Source organism: Dipteris shenzhenensis, chromosome 30, assembly GCF_047967505.1.
Source record: "Dipteris shenzhenensis isolate YYH24624 ecotype China chromosome 30, Dip_SZ_1.0, whole genome shotgun sequence".
NCBI classification, from domain to species: domain Eukaryota; kingdom Viridiplantae; phylum Streptophyta; class Polypodiopsida; order Gleicheniales; family Dipteridaceae; genus Dipteris; species Dipteris shenzhenensis.
In genome coordinates this window covers 26,941,262-26,964,400 of record NC_141625.1, presented here as the reverse complement: position 1 = coordinate 26,964,400, position 23,139 = coordinate 26,941,262, and the positions used below count along the sequence as shown (strand labels likewise).

Sequence of the window (23,139 nt, the reverse complement as noted above, 5' to 3'; positions counted from 1 at the left end):
ATGTAGTAGTATGATGAACCTCATCAATGCACGCTTTATTATACAAGGCTGAACCACTTGACTGGACTTTTTCTCCAAGACTTCAGCTACAACAGCAATTTCACCCACACATCCAAATTCTCTATATCCCCTAAGCTTCCAATACACTTGCTTTGCCAGCTATCAAAGCAGGTTTCTATCCATCTTTTAAATGGTAATAAATCACTTGTGAACCTAGCAACGTAGGCCTGCAACCTGCCTACTGATAGACAGGTTCCTCATAGCATACTCTGCTTGAGGAGTGACTATATAGTTTAGGCAATCTGTGTCACATGCACCCCTGCAATAGGAAGCACTGTGACACACAATACGACCCAAGATATTTTTGTCATATGCCGTGACCCCTTTCTGAGCTGTAGTCCAGAGATGAGTCAAGCACGAGCTACATAGGTCCATTCCTATTTCCCAAAGTCATAGGCCACAGGTTGCCAGGCCAAAGTGTTGCGAGGTATCCACCTAGCAAGTTCAGAAGGGGGGAATGTCACATGCACCAATGCTAGGCACAGGTGGCAATGACAACTAGTTGCACAGTCACCATCTCGCAGCCTTCAGATGCAACATATTTTCTGGGCCATTCCATTTCAAGGCCAACTGGGTCGCCCAGAGTCGTCCAAAAAGGGTTGACCAAGTCAGGTCATTTGACCTAAGCAAGCAAGTCGGTCAACTGACCCTGCACGTCAATCAATCGACTGGTCTGGTCGGTCAAACCACCTGCCAGCCGGCTGGTTTTCCAGCCCTATTTAGGGGGCTGTTTATCCCTCAGTCTTCCATTCAGTTCCCAGCCTCCAACAGCATCTCAGCCCTTATGCAGCCATCATGCTATACAACAACAGATATCAGCCGTACAAGTCGCTATCCAAGGAGACGATGACCAGCCGCACTTTCAGCCCGGGGTTGGCCAGCATATGGTCGAGGTTTGGCGTTTGATTCAGCAATGTAGCTTCATCTCCCATAGTCGCAATTAGGGGAGTTTTCTCATGTACAACGATAGTCAGGGCATTTATGACAGCATTATAAATAAAGCAGTGTACCATAGTTAGGAAGATCTCTTGTGTCCTTCATGCTTGAGTTCTTCTTCATTCATCTATGTCTACACAGCAAGTCCCCGCATGTTGCTCTTGCCAACTCCAACACTAAGCCTGCCTCCCTTGATCCATTACCATAATTGTTCTTATGTATGTTCGGCAATCTTCTACTCCTGCCTGCTCCAATGCTGAGCCTGCCTCCCTTGATTTGTGACCCATAAGTCAATTTTCTTCCTGTATAGACTCTCATAACTTTCCTTGTCACATTGAGCACTTACCGGTACCTATCTCGAATTCTAAGCATCTTCAAGATCGTATCAAATGATCAGAGTCGTTGAAAACTCAAAAGAATCACAAATGTCACATGGTCAAGAATAAAGAGCAGATATGAAATCTTTTTATTGAGTGGCTATATGTTTCCACACACCGCTATTGGGACTTTCAAGCGTCGTAGGCAATGCATAGCTCCAGGTGAAGCCCTTGTCTTCTGATTCTGCAAAGCAAACCCTCCCAATGTCATCAGAGGGCCGCAACAAAATTCGAACATTCCCTTTCTTGGTCAAGAATGGAACGGGCTGGATAACACCCATTAGTACATCTGGAACATAAATAGGACCATGTTTGGACCAGGTGGCACCACAATCATGTGTGATCTGCAAAACAAATTTATACCTCAATGATTGTTTTTCCTCTCTTATGAGGAATAGCTGAAGCACATACGTACACAGAGAGTTCACCTCAAATTTATACCTCCATCCATGCACCCCATGCTAGGTAGCTCTCTACTGAAGAACCGCAAAGAAGTCGCCCATCCTCCAGCAGCAATGGCTGAAAAGAGCTGGGAAAATCATTGATCAGAATCAACTTGATACTTTGAGAGCTTCAGTATCAAAGAATAGAACAAGAAAATATGAGACAGGAACAATCTGGATTATGAATGAAAGAGAAAGTAAACAACTAAAGAGGGGACAAGGACTATTAAAACTTTAAGCATGTGTACTTTGAAGGAAAAAAGGGTGACATCTATGTATTTTTCAACAAATGGCCATTACAATACTTTTACCATCCCAATAGTTGGGCATGGGTAAACCAATGCATCTATCAAGCAGCGTAAATGCAGACATGCATGTTGTGATTTTTAAAAATTACACATTTGCTTGCAGTCAATTCTAGAAGGAAGACTTGAATCTCATTGAGCTCTAAGAGAAAATCTTGCAATGTGATGTATGCAACATTTTGAAACCTTGTAATCAACATTATGATTTAAGATATGAGCTAAGAAGTAAAGAACATTTAAGGCTTGAATGGTCCCTCTAAACAAAATAGTTCTCCTTACTGCATAAAGTAGATCGATTTTTCCAGAATCAGTAAGAAGCCAACTTAAACGAACCAACTCCTTATAGAAGTTTTCAATTTACTATATACATATTTAAAAAGTCAAACTATTTACTATATACATATTGAAAATATTAAATCCACAAGTAATTATAAAGGAGATTAGCGAGCTGCAAGGGAAATTTATCCTTGCATTCCAAAAGTCCAAAAATAAGGTAGTATCTAGAGTCCAAGTTGTAGGTGCATTTGTTAAATAGCAAGGCATAACCAAAAACTCATAGTAACCATAATAGTCCCTAAATGTAGTTTTGGGAATATCCAAAGTCATATTTTGAATTTGGTAATAGCTTGGATTGGTGATCGATCTTGGTGAAATATGTTACATCTTGAAGCCAAGAAGTATAGTTGGTTGGACGACGATGACTTTGATGGCTGGTTGACCCCATCTAATGATGGATGACCAATTCTTCTCACTACAAACCAAGTGAAGATTTTCAGGATTTACCGGCTTCTTTCGTACATCTGTTAAAGGTTATGCCAAGGTTGCTTTTGCTGGAATCCATGGAGGCTACATGATGGCAACCCAAGGCAAGGATGATTGGATTCTGATTGATGTTGATTGCAAGTACACGTCCACACTTTATAGCCTCAAGAACCTTATCATCTCCACGAGAGATACATCTTTGATGATGTCACTTGAGAGAATCTCACTGACATCATAGATGATGTGACACACACCAAACCAATTACACCTACCAAACACTGAAACCGACCTTCGGGAAACCCAAAGGACAGTGAAAAGATAATAACCAGCAAATACTTAGATTCCATCCATTTAGAACTTTCCACAACAAACCAAAACAACTTAGAACACAACACCCAAGAGCTGGATTGCCCTCGTCCTGCACCAGACACCAGATTGGCCCTAAACTTGGTGGCCCTTTCGGTATTTCTTTATCCTTCATTCAGAAGGCATCAAAATTCAAGAAAAGCACTACCGTGCGTCAGCCCAAAATCAGCTAGCTAAATAATCCGTTTACAGGCAGTTCCGTCCTGCTACGCAATCACAGAAAGGCATCCCAGTCATAGTCAAATGAAAACCCGTTTCGTCCTCTTCGAAACCTCGAAACGTGAAATAGACGAAACGTTTTGAAATAGGACGAAACACTCTCAACGAAACCTTTGTTTCGCCCAAATCAAAATAAACTTTTTTGCCCTATTTTTTCTAGAATCCAAGGTGTTTATGTTTTGAATTTCCTTTTAGTATCTTGACTTATATTTTTCTTTGTTCACTCTAACTTCAATATAACATATCGTTTTGTCCCTATAAGGGTATATATTAAGTATCAATTCGAAACCTATCCGTTTCATCTGACAACACGAAACGAAACAAAACAAAACCTGTTGAAACGGCAAAACAGCGAAACACACGAAACGTTTCTTGTGACTATGATCCCAGTCCAATGTGATATCCCATGGCATCCTTTCTTCCGATTCTGGCTGATATTTCTAACCTAGCAACTCTAATACCCTTCAAGGGAATCCTAGCAGGAGAGAAACCCGTCAAGTCTGTCCTAGCAGCTCTAATACCTGTACAGGGAGTCCTAGCAGGACAAAGACCAGAAAAACAACCAACCCTAGCTGTTCCTGGCACACAAAAGGCTAGCTGCTACAAGGCATAGGATCTGAACATTCTGAGACATTAGGAGAGCTCTCCATTGATCTAAAGGCTCTGGGAACCCTGAAACAGCAACAAGCAAAAAGACAAATCTATCTGGAGCAGTTGTCAATCACTCACTAGGTGAAATCAACAGAAGCAGCCCTAGAATAGGTGTTAGCACCCCAGAAGCCTGTCTGGTGACCCTGGAGTGGATATGGAACAACAAAATCAGGTCTGGCAACCTTGGAAAGACTTTTGGCAAGTGCGACTCAGCAAATCCTCCCGCCTGGAAGCAAATCGAGTTGCCTGGAAGCTCCAAACTGTCCGAAAAAGTGCAATTTTGATAGGCATCTGGCCTAGAAGGCTCTTGGAAGGAGTGTGAAGAGACTTGGGCCTCTAGGAAGGCATGAACAGCAGGCATGCAACCAAAACGAACTGATCTGGAGGCTCCAAAAACAAAAACGAAATTCGTTTTTGAGTTTCTAGCAGCCCTGGCAGCCCACCAATAGCTCACCTTGGTAGTCAAAAATCAGCAAGGCGATGTGATAGACTAGCCTTGGAGCACTTTCCCAGCCTATGACTTGCCTATCCCTGTTCTTCTGTGGTCCAAAAACAAGCCTTAAAGCAAATTTCGACTTTTTTCCTTGTTCCACAAACCAGCTAGCCAAACGTGGCTCTTGGAGCTATTTTTAGCCAAAGGGATTTTTACCCCTCTCTAACCTTCAATCCCTTGCCTCAAGGCCCATGGAATTAATTGCACTGAAGTCTCCTTTGAATTGTTTTAATCAGTCGGAAGCTATTCCTAAAGCTTAGAAATTCATGTCCCAGTGACAAACACGTTCACACTTGCACACAAAGCTATCGCCCTATCCACACAACAAGCTCCGAAAATACCCAATAGCTTTCCCACTGTTGCAACTTCTCAAGGGAGTGAGAAGTAAGAAAGAAGACCTGGCTCACTATGAAGAGTGTTTTAAACCAAACAAAACCCTAAACCCAAGGTTGGGTTGTTGAGCCTATTATGAGGCTGGAATTTTATTGGGTGAATTGTTCTCCTTGCAAGATATTTTTTAAAAATTTGTCCACTAAATAAAGTTCCATATTTTTCTTTGAATGTTCTTTTCTTTATAATATCTACATGATTTCTAAAGGATTCGAAATCTTTTTATGGTTTTATATGATTTCTAAAGAATCTGAAATCTTTTTTGTTTGAGGAGTTTGTTACTCCTCTTTGTTTATTTCATATGTTTCAATGAAATATTTAATTTATGACCTTGATGGTTTACTTTCATATGACCAAGAGGTGAAAGTATAACTCACTAGAACTCTTGTCAAGCTTGACACAATGAAAGATTCTATTCTTCGATAGTGGACATCACTTACTTACGTGTAGCATAGTGAAATCTGCTCTTGTCAAAATGAACATGGTGGTTGTCAGAGGTAGCTATCCTAACACCTTACCACCCTCAGCCTCTTGAAAAACAAAAATTCCTCTCCTCTCGCCTTGTAATGAATGACACCTTGGACAAGTTTTCTTGTACCTTGCTTAACTTTACCATCAAGCACACCCTTGGGTGTAATAACGCAATTTGGCTATAAGTAAAGTGATCAGCTTTACAGGATATACTAGCCATATGATGTGGAAGGATATCCCTTTCTTCAACATTAAAGCAAACTTGCCTTTGCTTGTTATAACAAATTCTTTCAAGCCTTCACTCACTGCTCACAGCTCCCCTCCCCACGCCTAGCCTCTCCTCTCCCGCACCCTCTCTCCTCTTACGCCCTGCCCGCCCCCAGTCTCCTTCCATTCATCTTCCTCTCTGGTCACCCTTTTCGTTTTGCTCCTGCGCCTCTGGTAGCCTTCAGGTCGCCTCTTGTCAGCTCCCGACTGCTGTTCTAGCAGTCTGGAGGAGCCCGCTTGGTGTTTCTCCTGGTCACAACAGTTTTCTTGGACAGTTTCTCAGGCCGCCCTCTTTGTAGCTGTTCGCGTGGTTGGCTGAGCCCCCTCTCAAGCAGTTCCAAGAAGTTCCTGGTTAGCATTTGCCACTGGACCTGTTTGGGAGCTCGTAGGAGCCGCTTATGCGGTTCGCGCATTCTTGGAGCAGTGTTTTGGCTCGATTCCAGACCGTACAGCTCTCTGGGGTAGTCGTGCCTGCTCGCGGCTGTTTTCTGACCTTTCTCCTGGCCCGAGGTCTGTTTGTTGGCCCTGGGCAACACTTTGGTGGCCAGTTTGGAGCTATCTCTGGTCATCCTTTCAGGGACCTTCCCATTGATGCTCCTCTCAGCTCTCTCTTGGTTCCAGGGTGCTTCAGGAAGGTTATTGGGCTTTCTTACAGCTTTTACAGCTGTTTTAACCATTTGGAGAGCAGCCCTTGGGCAGTTGGCGTCTCCTCAGGGAGACTCCTTGCAGGTCCCTTGCTTAAATGGCTGCAGGCCCTTGGCAGCCCTCACTTTTAGGCTTCCTGTGGCACTCTTTTCAGCTCCTTTTCACCAGTCATACTAGTGTTTGGAACAGCATCTCTGCCCGAAGCAGTGGCTGGCCTTTCCTTGCCTCTTCTTTTTGCACCCCCCCCCCCTTCCTTTTTGCAGCAGCAAGTTTATTGCTTTGACTCGTAGAAAAAGAAACTTGGCGGTCACCCTTGGTTTGGCCAGAGAGGCTCTCATGGTAGAGCCCTCGACTCCCCAAGCTGTTAAGATTCTCCTTTCTCCAGCAAACAAGCAACATATATATATATATATATAAAACAGTGAAGCAAGCAATTCAGTCACTCCAAGACAAAGCAATGGTGGGCAGGAGTGTGGGTCTCACTGTCACCACAATGTAAATATCCTAAGTTAAAGTACAGTTGACCATTTATTTGATCATAATTAAAGAGTTTTATATGTGTTAATTATGGTCAAAGAGTTATTTTAATGGTCAAAGGATTGACTACGGTCAAAGATACTTGACTCTAGTCAAGTAAACCTGACTTCGATCAAGAAGACTTGGTTTATTACCAAGAGGGTTAACTGCGGTTAACCAGAGAACTACAGAGCTGACTACAGTCAGAGAGTGTTGACTTCGGTCAACAAGACTTGGCATGCGCTAAGAGGGTTAACCCCGGTTAACCAAGATGTGCCAACTTCGGTTGGAGAGACTTGGCTATAATTAAGGCGCCTCGACCCTTGGTCAAAGCTCCTTAATTATAATCAAGAGTGTTGACTCCGATCAACCAGAGAATAAATATATATTTTTATATTTATTAGGTGTGCACATGTGTTCAGTGGGGATGCCCACCGTGACTAGAATTAGTCCACAGTGTGTTATTTGCATGCAAAGCGCTAACAATTAATGGGTGCCATGGTGGTGCGCTTTAATTAATTGTTGCAGGTACTAGGAAGAATTATTTTTCCTAAGCGCTACGGGAGCCTGACAAGCATCTAGGAGGCGGTTCATGTGACCAAGTGCTTTGAAGACTCCAGAATGGCCCTTAGTGGCATGTAATAGGACTTAGTCTAGATTTTAGACAAGTGGCATGTTGCCAATTTGAAATGAGCTTGAAGCTCTTGTAATAAAGGGGATTTTTCACGTTTTGAAAAGAGGAGGTTACCAGACAGCACTACGCTGAACTTTTGTAACAGATTCTCTCTCATGAATAAAAACCTTCGGGGGGGTCCAGCCCGACGTTTTGTCCTGGGCCCTAGTGCATCTATAGAGAGAGGGAGTGAGAGAGAGCTTATGAAAGTATAATTACTGTCTTTTATGAGCTGTAATTGCTGTCTTTTATGAGCGAGTCGGTTTTATTGGTATCAGAGCAGGATTAAAGGCTTTCTCAAGCCTTTGACGATCCAAGCAGTAGCTTAGGCAAGGATGTGCAAGGAAGGACAGAGTTTGCTGTGCGCAACAGACAGGGCGTTATTCTGCCTATGAACAAAAGCTAACGGGGGCCCTGAGTCCTGACGGGACGTTGACGAAGGCAGTTGTGGAAGTGCTCTTGATTCTTGCATGGGTATGCCTGGGTAATAGCTGGCCTGACGGGGGTGTATAGTCGAAGCTATGGAGAAGGTTCACGTAGGCATAGACTTTGAGGGAGCGCACGGGCTCCGAGTGTTATCTTTGACTAATGCAATCGACGGACAACGCAGGCTCCATAAAGCTTCTGCTACACAGCGCGTCATGATGCGAAAGCTCCTACAGCTGGAACTCGTCTAGGCGTGAACTGACGGAGAATAGATGGGCCGGTTACGTTGAGCGCTGACAGGATTCTTCACGACAACGCTTGTTCTTCACGCGCGGTGCCATGGTGCTGAAAGTTTGCAGGGGCTCTGCGTTGATGCTGACGTGGAGCACTGATGTCATCTTTGCTGATGTGACGCACACGTGGCAGGGGTAGTATTGACAGGTCAGCAGACTCGTGGCACATAAGTGACGTGGCGATCACACGTGCGGGATGACGTGGCAGCCAGGTGGCATGCACGTGCAGGTGCTGACGTGGCAGTACATGTGGCAGCCAGCTCAACAGATGACATGGCAAGACACGTGGCAGGCTGATGTGGCCAACCAGTGGTTAAGTTTAACTCTGGTTAGTTAACCCTGGTTAGAGGTCTAGCTAACTTCACCCAACTAGACTAGTTTGGTCACTGTAACCAGACTGTGACTAGTCCAGTTAGTCTAGTTGCAGACTAACCAGACCAGAACCAGTCAATCTGGTTAGAGTAACTAGCCAGTTACTCCATCTGGTTACTGTTCTTTCAAAAACAAAAAGGACAGTTACAGAGACTATTTCTGCTAGCAGATTTCACCTGTCTGTCAGACTTCTAGTGTCAGAAAAGCAGCAGAAAAGCAGAGAAAAGCAGAGAAATCAGAGATTTGCAGAAAAAGAGTATGCATGCCTTTGAGCAGTGAAAAGAGGAAAAAACAGATGCCTTTTGAAGCCATCTGCAGCAACCAGAAAAGGGCAATATAGTTGTTGATGCTTTGGCAACTGTGTGGGTTTATGCCTTGAATTGATAGCCAGTACTGGCATAGATTGTGAATGCAAAACACCTCTTGTTGAGGTATTTTTCTGTTGGAAAAGCAAAGGTAGTTGTGCATCAGTTACCTACACGGTGTGTGAAATTTGCAGATCTCAGAATATGGATCAATCACCTATCCAGTGGGATTCACAAGATAGGGATGTACATCCAAGACAGAGAAGTGTGCAGCAAACTCAACGAGAATTTGAACAGATGGTACGCACTCATATACACGAGATGGAAAATCTCAAAAGGGATCCAAGGGCTCAGCATTTGTTTCAAGCAGAAGCTATGCCTAATGCAATATATGACGTGCCAATGCCAGAGGCACACTCTCGTGTACAACCTGAGAAAGAGAGATCTCATAGGGGACGGTCCCATAGCAAAAAGAGATCGAGGCATCATCATCTATCTCCTAGTCCATCACCGTCTACCTCGAGTTCGACTTCTGTGTCTTCTTCTTCCTTATCAGATAAACCATCCAGGAAAAGAAGGAAACACAAGAAGCCTAGGAAGAGAAAGTCTTCCAAAGAGACCAAGGAATTTAAAGAGGGAGGAAAATCTGTCAAGTTTATGACCTACAATGGACAGTATGGTCATACAAACAAAGCATTGCAGTTCATCAGGCAGTTTGATGCTGCATTCGGTACAGAAAAATTTTCAGAATCCTCCAAGTTAAGAATGGTCAGTTTGCACTTGACAGCAACAACTAGTGCATGGTGGAGTGCACAGACCACATATGGGTCAGCCCCAAGGAAGTGGAAGGACTTCAAGAAAGCCTTCTACCAGCAGTTTATGCCTAAACAGTTTAGAGACCATGTTCTTCAAGATTGGGACAGCTTGCATATGGATGCAGGAGATACAGTGGATGTGTACAACCAAAAGTTTTGGGATGCTTATTTACAGGTTGCACCTTTCAAAAAGATCTCCAAAGGGACCCAAATGAGAAAGTACAGAGCAGGTCTCACTCCAAGAATTCAAGCAGTAGTGAATGCTTTGGGGGCAAAGAACATTCAAGACCTTATGCATTCAGCTTCAGTAGCTAGCCTTGTGCCATTACAAGATCCATCTACAGTGCCATCTTTGCATGCAGGACGTGCTGATAAAAAGAAAACTGATTTTTCAAAATCAGAAAAGAAAGAGTATCCCAAGGCTGAAAAGAAAGGGTTTCACCCTCAGAAGCCGAGGGATACTCAGTTTTCAAAGACTTATAAGGGCAAATCTTATTCACCCCTGAACAGATAGCGGAATTCCGTAGAGATGGGAAATGCTTCAGGTGCGGCAAAGAGGGGCATGTGGCTGCCCAGTGCCCAAAAAAGCCTTCAACTTCGAAGGGAAAAGAGGCAGAGAAGCCACGAGGACCGCAAAAGCCAATGGCGGGGGGAATACCTGACATACTGGGTCATGCTTCAAACCCAGAAGAACGAGAATTGCTGCTATCATGGGGCAAAGTTAGAGACCAGCAAGCGCTAATTTTATTTGATCCAAGGGCTACTGATAATTTCATATCAGAGGATCTAGCCCTGAGGCTGGGAATAAAGACGGAGGAGTTGGGCAGGGCTTTGGATGCCGATCAAATGTTCTGTGGGAATCCTGTGCCAGTTACTCCCTTGATAGGGAAGCTCCGTCTTCATGTTCAGAGTTATGTGGATCAGGAAGACTTCTTCATTTCTCCACTGAAACATCATGATGTAGTCTTGGGAATGCCTTGGTTTCATCGCAAGGCAGTGAAGTTGACTCTTCCTGAAAGAGTGCTGGAGTTTGTGCATAGGGGGGAAAATCAGCGTTTAATTGCCAGGAATAAAGGGGAGACTATCCCCATTGTATCTGATGTTACATGTGGTAAAGCAATAAAGTCTGCAATTTCTGCGTACATGGTTTTTGTAAAAGAAAAAGAGAATTATATGCATGCTGAAATAAATGATGCAGACAAAGATAAGTTTCAATTTCTTGTAAACTTTAAAGATTGCTTTTCTGATGCTTTGCCAGGGGAGTTACCCCCAGAGAGACCAGAAGATCATCAGATAGAGTTAATGCCTGGTAGTGAGCCACCAAACAGACCACCTTATAGAGTCAGTGCGACTCAAAGAGAGGAGATTATGGCTCAGGTACAGGATTTGCTGTCCAAAGGGTTGATTCAGCCCAGCTCGTCTCCTTTTTGTTCCCCTGTACTGTTAGTACAGAAGAAAGATGGTTCATTCCGTATGTGCGTCGATTATCGCGCACTGAACAAAATGACCATCAAGAATAGGTTCCCTATTCCGCGCATTGATGATGTCCTGGATCAGTTAAATGGAGCTTCAGTTTTCAGCAGGATAGACTTAAAGAGTGGCTATCACCAAGTGAGGATACAGCCTCAGGATGTGCACAAGACAGCATTTCGCACTACATTCGGGTTGTATGAATACTTAGTGATGCCTTTTGGGTTGACAAATGCTCCAGCCACATTCAATAGAATGATGGATCGCATTTTCCGAAAGTACAGGCATTTCACGGGTACTTTCTTTGATGATATCTTAGTCTTTTCTAAGACAGAAGAAGAACACAGGGAACATCTTGCTATAGTGTTTCAAGAGCTGAGAAATCATCAGCTCTACGCAAACAGCAAGAAAAGTGAATTCTTCTTGGAAGAAATCCACTATCTGGGGCATATAATATCCAAGAATGGGATAAAAATGGACCCAGCAAAGATCCATGCCATTCAGAAATGGCCAGAGCTGAAAACTGTGCATGAAGTTCGAAGTTTCCTAGGCCTGTGTTCTTACTACAGAAGGTTTATCAGACATTTTGCTGATATCGCAGCTCCATTACATGACCTTACTAAGAAAAATGCAGCCTTCACATGGGGAATATCACAGAAGAAAGCATTCAATACACTCAAGGAGAAGTTGACTACAGAGCCTATTCTTGTAGTCCCAGATCTTTATCAATCTTTTGATGTTGATTGCGATGCTTGTGGAGAATGTGTTGGGGCTGCATTGCATCAGAATGGTCATGCAGTGGCCTATGAAAGCAGGAGACTTCGGGATGCAGAAAGATATCGGACTTCTTGAGATGCCGGATAGGTTCTATGTCGGTGATTGGGCGATGCATAGGGGGGGGAGGAGCCACCGACATTTTGGCGGGCACCACAATGTCTGACCACTCACCGATCATTGAGAATTGTGATGCCATGAAGCACTAATGTATGGTGAGTCACAAAAGAGTGGTATGAAGAAAGAAAATAGGAGATTGGATGGACTAGATTGCAAGAATGAGGTGTGTACATATGGACCTACGTGAAAATTGGAGATAAGTCCTTGAGGCTATACAACAATATATTTGATCATTAGAATACAATTGATTGAGTGTGCCCATCTTGTCTCTCTCTCTCTCATGGAGTTTCTTGTGTATTTTTGAACCCCCTTAGATTCAAACACTCTTTGTGTGTACTAGGCTTAGCACGATCCCACATTCTTGACATGGTATCAGAGCGGCTTTTAGATTGAGAGTTCTTGAGTGATTTCTGTTGAGAAAAATTTCCATCCATTCATTTTGTTGTGAGAGATTTCCTCCGTTTTGCTTGAGAGATTTTACTCATTTGAGTTCATGGCCAAGGAGTCTTTTTCATTCACTTGAGATATTTCACTCATTTGTGTTCATGGCCAAGGAGTCTTTTTCATTCACTTGAGAGATTTGAGATCGAGAAGAGAGCTTCTGAATCTCTAGAGAAATTGGAACTACTCTAGGTTTTTAGTCTATGCTATTTAAAAAACTACTCTATCTACAATGAACAAGCAATCAACAAAAGCAAGGACACCAAACAGCAAAACAGTACCAGTTTGTCGCATGCACTTTCAATTTTGCATAGGTGCAAGAACACGACTAAAGCAGCAAGCATACACAACTTAGGCTTGTGAATGGGTACGAGTGTGCACGGCCCAACTTTCAAGATACAGAGATCTATCAAACAAAGTTCTCTTATCACTCATCAAGGCATAGTGGGTATAGCAGGTGACAGGATGACCATTTTTTCAAACCACTAGGCCTCAACACAACTAAAGAGATTGAGAGATGTGAGCCGGCAAATACACTCTGATTCCCGTGAGGTTTCAAGATGACCACAAACACCTATCAACTTTTGTTTCAGTCTGAGGAGGAGTCTCCCAGGATACATGTAGCTCAGGAGGAAGTTTGGACCCATATCTTGGCAGTGATCTCTGCGAGCATGAGCAGACAAGTAGAGGCGCCTTTTACTGATGAGAGCTTTGGGAGGTCTTGAAGGCCCTCCCTCCACAGAATTGCCTTGGAGAGGACGGATTGTCACCATCATTTAGGTGGTTCTGGAGCATATCCACAACCCCCTTTGCTTGGCCTTTCAAGAGATACGGGAGAGAGAGAAATTTGAGGGGTTGCGTCCGACAGTTTTTGTGCTATACTCGTATATAGATATGAGGGTTGAGTCTGACGGGTCTTCTCGGTATACTCATATATAGAATTGGGGGTTGCATATGACATATTTTCGTACTATACTTGCACATAGATACGAGGGAAAGAGAAAATTAGGTTCTCTCCCACAGTCTTTGAGTCATGGCTGGATTTGCTTGATCCCGAAGGGGGGGGTATAGGGCTGATCTTCATCAATGGAGACCGATTAGCCTGTTGTACACTGCATGCAAGATCTTAGCCAAGGTCTTGAGTTTGCGGTTGCGGCCCCATGGGACAGACAACGAGGTACCATGGTTGCCAAGTGGGCATCGGACATATCAGCAGAGCAGCAAATTGCCCCAGCTTTAGAAAGAAAGAAATATATATATATTAACGTCCTCACGGGCCTATGAAACAAAGTACATCAACAGTAATGACTCATACAAGCCTTGAGGGGCTGAAGCAAAAGGCATGCTAGGGGTCTCACTGAGTACTATACTGCTCTACTAAGCTAAGGAGCTCAAAGAGCTCATGCAAAACTCAAATACAAACACCAAATGAAAGTTGAGGCTCAAACTGAAAGATGAGGCTCAGAAGCCAAAACCCGACACCATGGTGGCTCCCCTGTGGGTGGCAAGGATATCCCAAATCTATGCTTGTCGAGATGTCTCGCGCTGCGGTGGGGGACATGGCCTCATCGATTTCTGGATACGATGAACTATGTCAAGAGTGCTGCCTTGTCTTTGGCGGTCCCCTTCGAGGAGAGCTGAGATAGGCTTGACCACGATCGTATGCGTTCTGGCCGCTCTCCGTGTCATGTGTGGTCTCTGCGTCCCTCGTTCGATAGTATCATGTCGCCTCTCCTTGCTGATCCATACTACCCTCATATCAGCTAACTCCTCCACCCTTGTGTGTCCTAGAGCTGACTCAAATGCATAGAAATCTATGACATGCCCTTGTGCTCAATCTGCCTCGATGGCATGTGGTATTGTCACCTCCTGCTGCTCTCTGATCTATCAAAGTAGTATCTCTCTGTATCGTCGCGTCTCAATCAGATAGAGCCAATGCAGACCTAGTCATGGACATGGCTCAATCGTGAGAGTGGACTGAAGGCATGTCCCTTCCAAAAGAGGCAATGATATTGTCCCCTGATCTCATAGTAGGCCGGGAAACTGCATAGAAATTTCTCCTCCATCTGTCTTGATCTCCCCCAACATGCATAATCTACAGATCCTCTACTCTCTAGGTATCCTTGCGACTCTCCTTGCTTCAATCCTCAGCTAAATGGTGATTCTCAATGCAACTGAGGCTCCGCTATCCTCGAGGTACTAGGGTCTGATGATGAGTCCATCCTCCAATACTCTCAAGAAGTGATCGTGGTAGAACTGGATCTTGGTAGGGAACTCCTGGTCCCCTCCTCCAAGTCCAAGACATATAAAGCTGGAGGAGATCTAATCATATAATACGGTTAATCTCATATTGTGGGATCGACTCAGGTGGTGCATCCATATTGTACTGAAAAGAGGAAAGCCGGTCCATCTGGATACCATGGTCCGTGATTGGCAAACCATATGGATATACGTGCATACCATGCTGTATCAACCCAGCTCTCTGCTAGTCACATGGATGACTCTAGTGCCAACCTCAGTAATCTCGCGTGGGGTAGGACCCAAACTCTATGGAGGAATGTCACCGTCTGAAAAATGGCATCAACATGGAGAGATGTCATGGTGAACTCCACCTGTACTATTTGATGAGGAACTAAGGGCTTACTCCAAATCATCCCGGATCCCATAATCACCTGTAGCCGCTCAAATCTCCTCCACTGTGCTCCAGGAAGATCACTCCCCCAAAAGGGTGCTGCATACATGGCAGCTGATCGCACAAGGGTGTCAAAAAGCCAACCCTTCATCCGTGAATCTTGAAAGTGCACCTAGAAGCACTGTCTCTCTAGTCGGGCCAAGGTACCCGCCTTGTGTGAGTCATGTGCTGGCTGCATGGGTCAACGTGAAAACCGGCCCTATGAATACTACCCCCAAGTATGTGTAGGACTACACTATCTCCACTGGCTCACCTCGATAAGTGAAGCTATGTCAATGAAGCACTGCACATGAGGTGTTGAAGATCATAACCTTGGTTTTCCCAAGGTTGATTGTTAAGTCTCTCACTCTACATAACACCTGCAAGGCCTCCAGATGTCTCTGCAATCCCTCCGGTGAAGATGATATGAGGACTATGTCATCCGCATACAGTAGTATTTGTGTCATCAGGTCAACCAATAGTGATCCCTCGCTTCCTATGCAGTCTTTAAAGGATGTGATCTCATCAATGTAAAGCTCAAAGAGAGTCGGTGAGAGGGGGTACCTCTGCTTCACCCCGATCGTGCTCTCAACCCAATCTGATAGACCTCTTGGAGCGCGGACTGAAACCGGCCTTCAATAAATTAAAGGGCAGTAGAACTACAAATAACCAGCCAATGCTTTCACAATAAAATATTCAGCAAGGAACTTAAACATAGATTGGGAGCTAGAGTGCCCCTGCACCAAGACAAAGACACAGATTGGCCCCAAACCTTGGCACCCCTTTCGGTATTTCTTTAATTAAGTGAGAGACCCAAAATTCCAAGCTACATAAAGATTACATTCTTTCTTGCATCTGGGGCATTCCACATCCCATTAGGCATCGACATACCCTACAAAGCCTCTAATGTTCAATGCTCTCACCAATCCTGGCAATAGGCCTCCATTCCTATTCCAGATAGCTTGCACGCAGCCCGGAACTGTCACTTGTGACCACACTTGGCCACACAATTCCCCATGGTTGTCACTAGTGCCCAATTAGCCACCTATCTGCTCAAAGTAAAAAAGGAAAGCATATACGAGCTTTCTCCATTCTCCAAGACTGCCATGACCAATAGTCTCTCACCCTATGGGTCGCACATATCCTGATACATTGACTTGTTTCCCATAAGAAAACTGGCATCACAACACAGCAAACGCTATGGCAATCACACCTGTACCATCCCTCTCAGGGTTCCAAGGATACTTTCCATTCCAAACATCGGTTCTCGACCCCTGCCTACTCAACAACAAGGCTGTACTCAAGATGTGCCATCTACCTAGCAACCACTGCCTGCATGTGACCCATCTCCTAGAGAAACCAAATAAAATATGTTTCTACACAAAACAAGATACTTGCCAAAGCTTTGGCATCATTAACCCATGCATCAGCGCTGCTGGGCTCTCCTTTCACAAGCATAACCAAAAATCATCCATCTCAGTTCCAAAAGGCTTATACTCAGCCTAGAACTACCTCTAGCATCCCAATCTAGAATACACAATTCCAATGGCTGCCTCAAGTGCCACTTGATCACTAAATTGCTTAGCATAAGGATCGAAGCATAAACACACAGCTTATATCCTTAGAAACTTGGGCAAATAGGAAGTCCAAGTACTTCACATCCTCATGTATCCGCGAGGCAAAGGCTAGGGGACCTAGCACTGTACTTGATCCCCTGCCATGTGCGGCACAAGCTTCTCTATTGGAGCTCGACCAAACTCTCCCTAGTAAGCAAGGCCTTGGTGGCCGATCAAGTCCTCTTCGCCACGGCCTGATACATAGCCTCTTACTGGTGCTTTCACATGGGATGCATGGGTCAACTGAGGCGCTTGCTGTGCAACTTCTAATGGGCAGGCTCCGATGGTATGCAAACACCAGAGCTTGGATCGCCTAGCAAACGGTGATCCTACCACCACAAGCACAAGGAGGGTTGCACGGCCTGGTACATAGCCTCTTACCAGTGCTTTCACATGTCAGCTGAGGCACTTGCTGTGCAACTTCTTATGGGCAGGCTCCGATGGTATACAGAACACCAAAGCTTGGGTCGCCTGGCAGACGGTGATCCCGCCACATGCACAAGGATGGCTGGGAATCATTGACCCGGAGATGCAAACCAGAGCCCTACTGGGCAAGCTAGTGGTACCAAGTCTCACACACAGGCTTAGAGCCCTATAAGCTCTTGATTCGGCAATGGCTTCTTTGAAAAACTCCTTGTACAAGAGGACAGTGGCAACAGTCTCACAGGGGCGCACATCAGCTATGCGCAGTGGGACAGCAGTCCAACCAAGACATTTGGGACTTGGAGACCACTTCCCTTGGGGACAGAGACACGGGTGCAGGCACTCTCACATTTGAAAGGGGCAAATATAAGGATGACAAAGATTGATGCGGCGATCCCTGTTTCGTGGTGGGAGGGACTGCACAACTCCCCGGCTCATCATCATCGATATGTACAATTCTCGAGGATTGGGTTTCCTCTCATTTTTACCACAGTCACTTGGCTCCTACTACTGCAGATGTTATAGAGTGTGACTTGGGGGCCTCCTTCAGCCCCAACGATGAGGCTTTTGGCTTGCTAGAGTGGCAGAGGGTTAAGGTTATGGGCCATTTGGACAATCGGCAGAATGTGAACTATAGCTCTCAACACAGTCTTGTCACAACAATAGGGCACACAGTAGCAGCTTTGGTTATGGGAGGGCCAGCCTCTTTGGAGATTCAATGGGACCCAGGTGAGTGGTGCTTGCCCATTGGGGTAGGACACTCGGACAAGCTTGAGGAGATGCCCTTCTTCTCGTACATGACCCACATTGGTCGACGTCTTCTGCTCGAGGCTACAAAAAGGACCCCCTCTAGGAAGCGGCATTGGGTTGAGCATGACGTTCACAGGAAGGTCATCTCTCGCTTTTGGTTGCATCTTTGGACCAGCCTTAGAGCAACAAAGACCTCTTATTTCTTTTTGATGGTCGCGCAAGGAGGCTTGCCCATAGGCCCCTAGTTGGAGTAGATGAGGGCGGGTGGCAGTTGCCATTGTTGTGCTGACAAAGTGTTGGAGACGATCCCTCACTACCTATGAGAGTGCCTTGGAGCGCAAAGGATTTGGCCAACAACTATTAGGATTGTGGCCAGCATGTAATGGATGCAACACGAAGAGGATTCGGTCGATGGCTCTTAGAATTGTGGCCAGCACGCTATGGATGCAGTGCGACTTTACTTGGGGGATGGTTGCGTGGCTTACAAAGGGGGGCCATGCATTCTCGATTTATCCGGTTAGGATTGAGGCATATGTTGTGACACCTCCTTCCCACAATTGCCCTCGCCTTTGCAAAGGATAGTGTATGGGAGACAATGTCCAGCATCACTACTTGGAACATGTAGGTTGCCCGCTACTACAGCATGGTGATAAGAGGCCATCAAGTTTGCCCGGCAACCACTCTAGTTCCCATCTGGTAGGACATTATTTACAGCCTGCACATTCTTACCCCCTCAAAACGAAAACTTTCCTTACCTCAAAACTATATTCTCATATGCCAATTGTTCAGTCCATGGTCTACACTTGCCACTATGCCGTAGGGACCCAACAGTGTATGGAGTGTCTCACAGATCCACCGCCTAGCCACTGCTAGCTTGGAGTTCCCCAAAAGTGCCGATGGGGATAATCCTAGGCTTTGAACCCCACATATTATAATGCTAAGGCTGCTCAATCACCACGTGTTGAGATTGAGTGAGAAGCTATGATATGCCCCCCCCCGTGCCCTCAATTTATATTAATAGTCTTTTACATAAGGCTTGAGCGTTGAGGCCTATAGCCCCAACAATCCCCATAGGCTGAAACACCTACTAAAATGTGACCACCCATGCAAGGCCAAATCAACTCAAAATGATGATTGTCAAATCTCTAGTCAACTCTAACACACAGCCCAAAGGTTAAAACAACCTGCCCCACACAAAGTGCTAACAACTATCCAGCCTAAGGACACACCCTGTCAATGCACCATCACAAAGGTCACCGATCACAACCATCGCCATAACGCATTACTCTTGGAGTAGGCCTTACAACACCCAGCCACAACTGAGCATCACACAGAGCAAGATTCACTTTCACATACCTGTGAATCTCGTCATGATCCTTGATGCCAGCCATCGAATTGTCCAACCAAGCAACATAGCCACTATCACGGACCGTCACATCCCACGAGAGCACTGTCACTAATGCCACATAGCTCACTAATCCATTAAACATATAGCACCAATTGTCAAGCTGCAACCAATGAGCCTACACGCACTAGTACCACTACTACATCTTGATGCACTTGTCACTACGCCATACGGACACATCAACATATGAAGGGTCCTAACCATTCGTAGCTTGGAGTTCCCCTAAAAGCATCAATAGGAATACTTCTAGGCTTTGAACATCACAAATTATCACATAGTCCAACATTTGATTATGGGACTAATGTCCCTCAATTGCCACATGTCCAAATTGATTCATATTGAGACTCCTTTACATTAGCCTAAAGGGGCGAGTATGGTCTACTTGGGAGTCCAATTAAGGAGGTAAAAAAAATCTTACATGTGTTCATGTCCATTGTCCTCTTTCAAAGTGGCCAACACGAGTTGTATGTTTGTCATTCATATCTTGAAAAGTGGAGACACTATTGGTATGGCTCTACTTTTGTGGTCTATGTTAATAACTCATCTTTGAAGTTTTTTTGCAATACTTTAATCTAAGGGGTAGAAAATTATCAAGAAGCATCTACCAATAAGATCGTATATGCCTTGGGAATCAACTTTGCTTCACAGAGATTCATTCGGATGTGTATAACTCTCTTATGGGCCTTTATTTCTTCAAGTGTGTTTGGGATAAAGTACAAGCTGTGAATGTCTCTCTTGGTAGTAAGATCAGATAGTATTCTATTCGAAATTAAGATTATGATTTGAAACTATCAACAGTAGTAATTGTCAAGATAACTAGTCCTTTTTTTCAGGTGACATCTTAGGTTTCTTACCACACAACAAGACAAACAACAACAATAGATCTACTTCCAAAATTTTAAGAAAGCACTCACAGGAGATCATCCAACATCAGAAAGTATAGGGCCACATACCTTGTTCTTAATTGGGCCCAAAATCCCTGGAGGCAATTGTTGTCTGTCTGACCAAGTAGCTCCGTTGTCAAATGATCGCTTTAGATACCCACTCCATCTATTCTCATAGAAAATTAAAAAAGGAAATTCAGGCTCAAATGTAATCTACATGTCACTCAAAATACAAGTGATCTTTTTACCCAAAAAGATGGGTTCAATTAGTTGCTCAAATTATCTTCCAAAAATGCCCTCTTTTCTCCTTCTTTACAAGTATTTTCCTAGCTCAAGAAAATTTTACAATAACGTCTCCAGATCCACATACTCATCCGATAATAATATCATAGAAGTTATGACTCCTTGGATATACATTTGTGATACAAAATTGTTTATACTCAACATGTGCATATTGAAACTAGTAAGCTGAGAATATAACCTCTCCAAGTAGCTGATTTGTATTGAACGTTCTTTATTTAATTTGCTAGCTGTATCTTTTGAGACAATATCACCTTTACTCTTATTAAGTCTTGAATGATACAGTTTTTTATTTATTTGCTATTAATAACCTAGGAAGTAAATCATTGACTTCTCTTTCCTCCAACTCTATTATTAAAATGTATTTACATAGGCATCATAATCTTTGATTGTTGATTATCATTTTCAATTTATTGTCTCTAATACAAGATATTGTTGGGAAATCGTATCTATGTTTCAACATTGTCACTATTGTTCCTGGATTCAGCTAAATGTATGCTTCTACCGCATTAGCGGACATGCAAATTTCACCTTGTGAAATTTTCGTCCATGTTGTGGCATGCTTATACTGCGATAAATTCTTTCTATCTTAAGTGGTGTTGTGTTGCCCTATCACCTAGATGGTCTAAGCATTTTTTTGCTTGGATGCTCGTTTGGAAGAGACTAAAATGAAATCATTTAGTCTTGACAAGTAGTTGTAGCCTGAATGAAGAGAATGTGAACAAAAATTTTCTTAGCCTTCTCCTTTAGTGCTAACCCATTGTCACGGCCGCTGATTCACCTCCGGAGTGTTGACAGAAACTCAGTACAAAGACCTTTGTATAAATGGATGCTCAAGTATGTCTGGGTGTGTGGATTTGTATGTGCGAGAGCATATGTTTATACTACGGTCTACACCCACTGTTGGGCACTAATGACATCAGTGGTGGGGATGTCATAGTAGCTAGTCCCTGCTCTTCGTGATGGAGTTTATGGATTTCAACCTTATGAATGACTATCATGAGATTGAAACTGCACTACGTGTCCTCCCTGGAGCTGACTCTAGGGTTTCCTAGCTTTCTATGTGCCTTCCTCATCCTGCAATCAGTCTGTACAGCCTCCGTACAGCCCTTTCCGGCTCCCGTACAGCCTCTACGACCTCTACGTACAGTCTTCACACCACGCATGTCTTCCATGCTGCCTCTTGTTCCGTACAGCGTCCGTACACGTGCTGTCAGGCCTTCCGTGCAAGACTTCGTACAACTGCTCGTACAAGTGGTGACCAAGGATTCCATATGGGCGAAGTAGTCTCCGTGCAGGCTGCTGTTTCCGTACATGCTGTTGTTTCCATTCAGTTTGCTGTTTTTCATACAGGTTGCTGTTTCCGTGGCTGCTCTTTCCATACAGTTTGCTGTTAGGGATTCCGTACAGTTTTGCAGGGCTGCTGTCAGGGTTTCCATACAATTTGTTGTCAAAGTTTTTGACATTATGCTAGGAAAGCAAATTCTCCATCACAGGAGGTTATTTCAGCGAGGCAGAAATTATTACAGCATGTCACTCCCATTGTCTCACCAACAAAGGCTTTGGTCTTGGAAACTCCTTTCACTGAAAGAGAGTTAAGTGATGCTGTTAAATCATGTGGTAGATGGAAATCTCCTGGCTAGGATGGTCTCACTGTTGAATTCTTCTTAGCATATTGGGATCTCTTCATATGGGAATCAGTAAAAATCAGCAAAACGCAAATGATATTGCAGGTATCTTCGGATCTGTTGCTCAAAACTTCATTATAACTGCTCAAAACTCCTCCGGGTTGCCCGACGCAATGACAAAACTTTTGTTATCCAAAATTGCTTGAAAAAACTGCGCACGTGATGCAAAACGAAGTCGCTCAACTGAGGAGTGCTTCTTGGTGCAAAATCTCGCACAAAACTGAAGCTGGAGATCACGCGAAGCTCGTGGGAGCTCAGAACAGCCAAAAGAGAAGTCAACTAGCAAGAAGTAACTTCTTCTCTGCGACAGAAGTGCAACAGAAGCACGCGGGAGAGCAGGGAAGCAAGTGACAGGGCTGGAAGGACTAGCTCTGATACCACATGTAGGAATAAGAATGGAGAAGCGTTGTGAACACAAGAGAACAAGAAGTGAACACAATTGAACTCTAACTAAAATGTTCAACCAAATGAAGTACAAGTACTTGGTATATATAGTCTAAGTACTAGAGCACACAAAAACTCTGAAATAGACTAAGTCCTAGTCTATCCTACACCACCATATCATTGTATATATCTCTACAAGCCAAAGGCTCATGGAAGTGTGCGAAGAGAGTGCGAAATTTTTTATAATAAAAAAGCTGGGAATCAAGGTTCAAACTCCCTACCCAATCTTCGTAGCTGAAACGGCATGCTAACATTAGCAAGGGAAGCCCTATGCCAAACATCAGATATCTCAATACAGTAGCAAAAATGGACAAGGACAAGCTGTATATCAACACATCGGATACCTAAAGACAGTAGCAAAAATGCAC

General features: G+C 44.2%; 1 protein-coding gene across 2 annotated transcripts in view; it reads right to left on the bottom strand.

The window, feature by feature from the left end:
• The window catches only part of LOC147881907 (uncharacterized), a 46,360-nt gene that overhangs the window by 7,606 nt on the left and 15,615 nt on the right, over positions 1-23,139 (bottom strand). For both annotated transcript variants that reach the window (XM_087401449.1, XM_087401448.1), the window contains exons 5-7: positions 20,409-20,505; positions 1,815-1,892; positions 1,492-1,717 (exon numbers count right to left, since the gene is read on the bottom strand). In XM_087401449.1, coding sequence (XP_087257575.1) covers positions 1,492-1,717; positions 1,815-1,892; positions 20,409-20,505 — 401 coding nt within the window. The remainder of the gene's footprint in view (positions 1-1,491; positions 1,718-1,814; positions 1,893-20,408; positions 20,506-23,139) is intronic.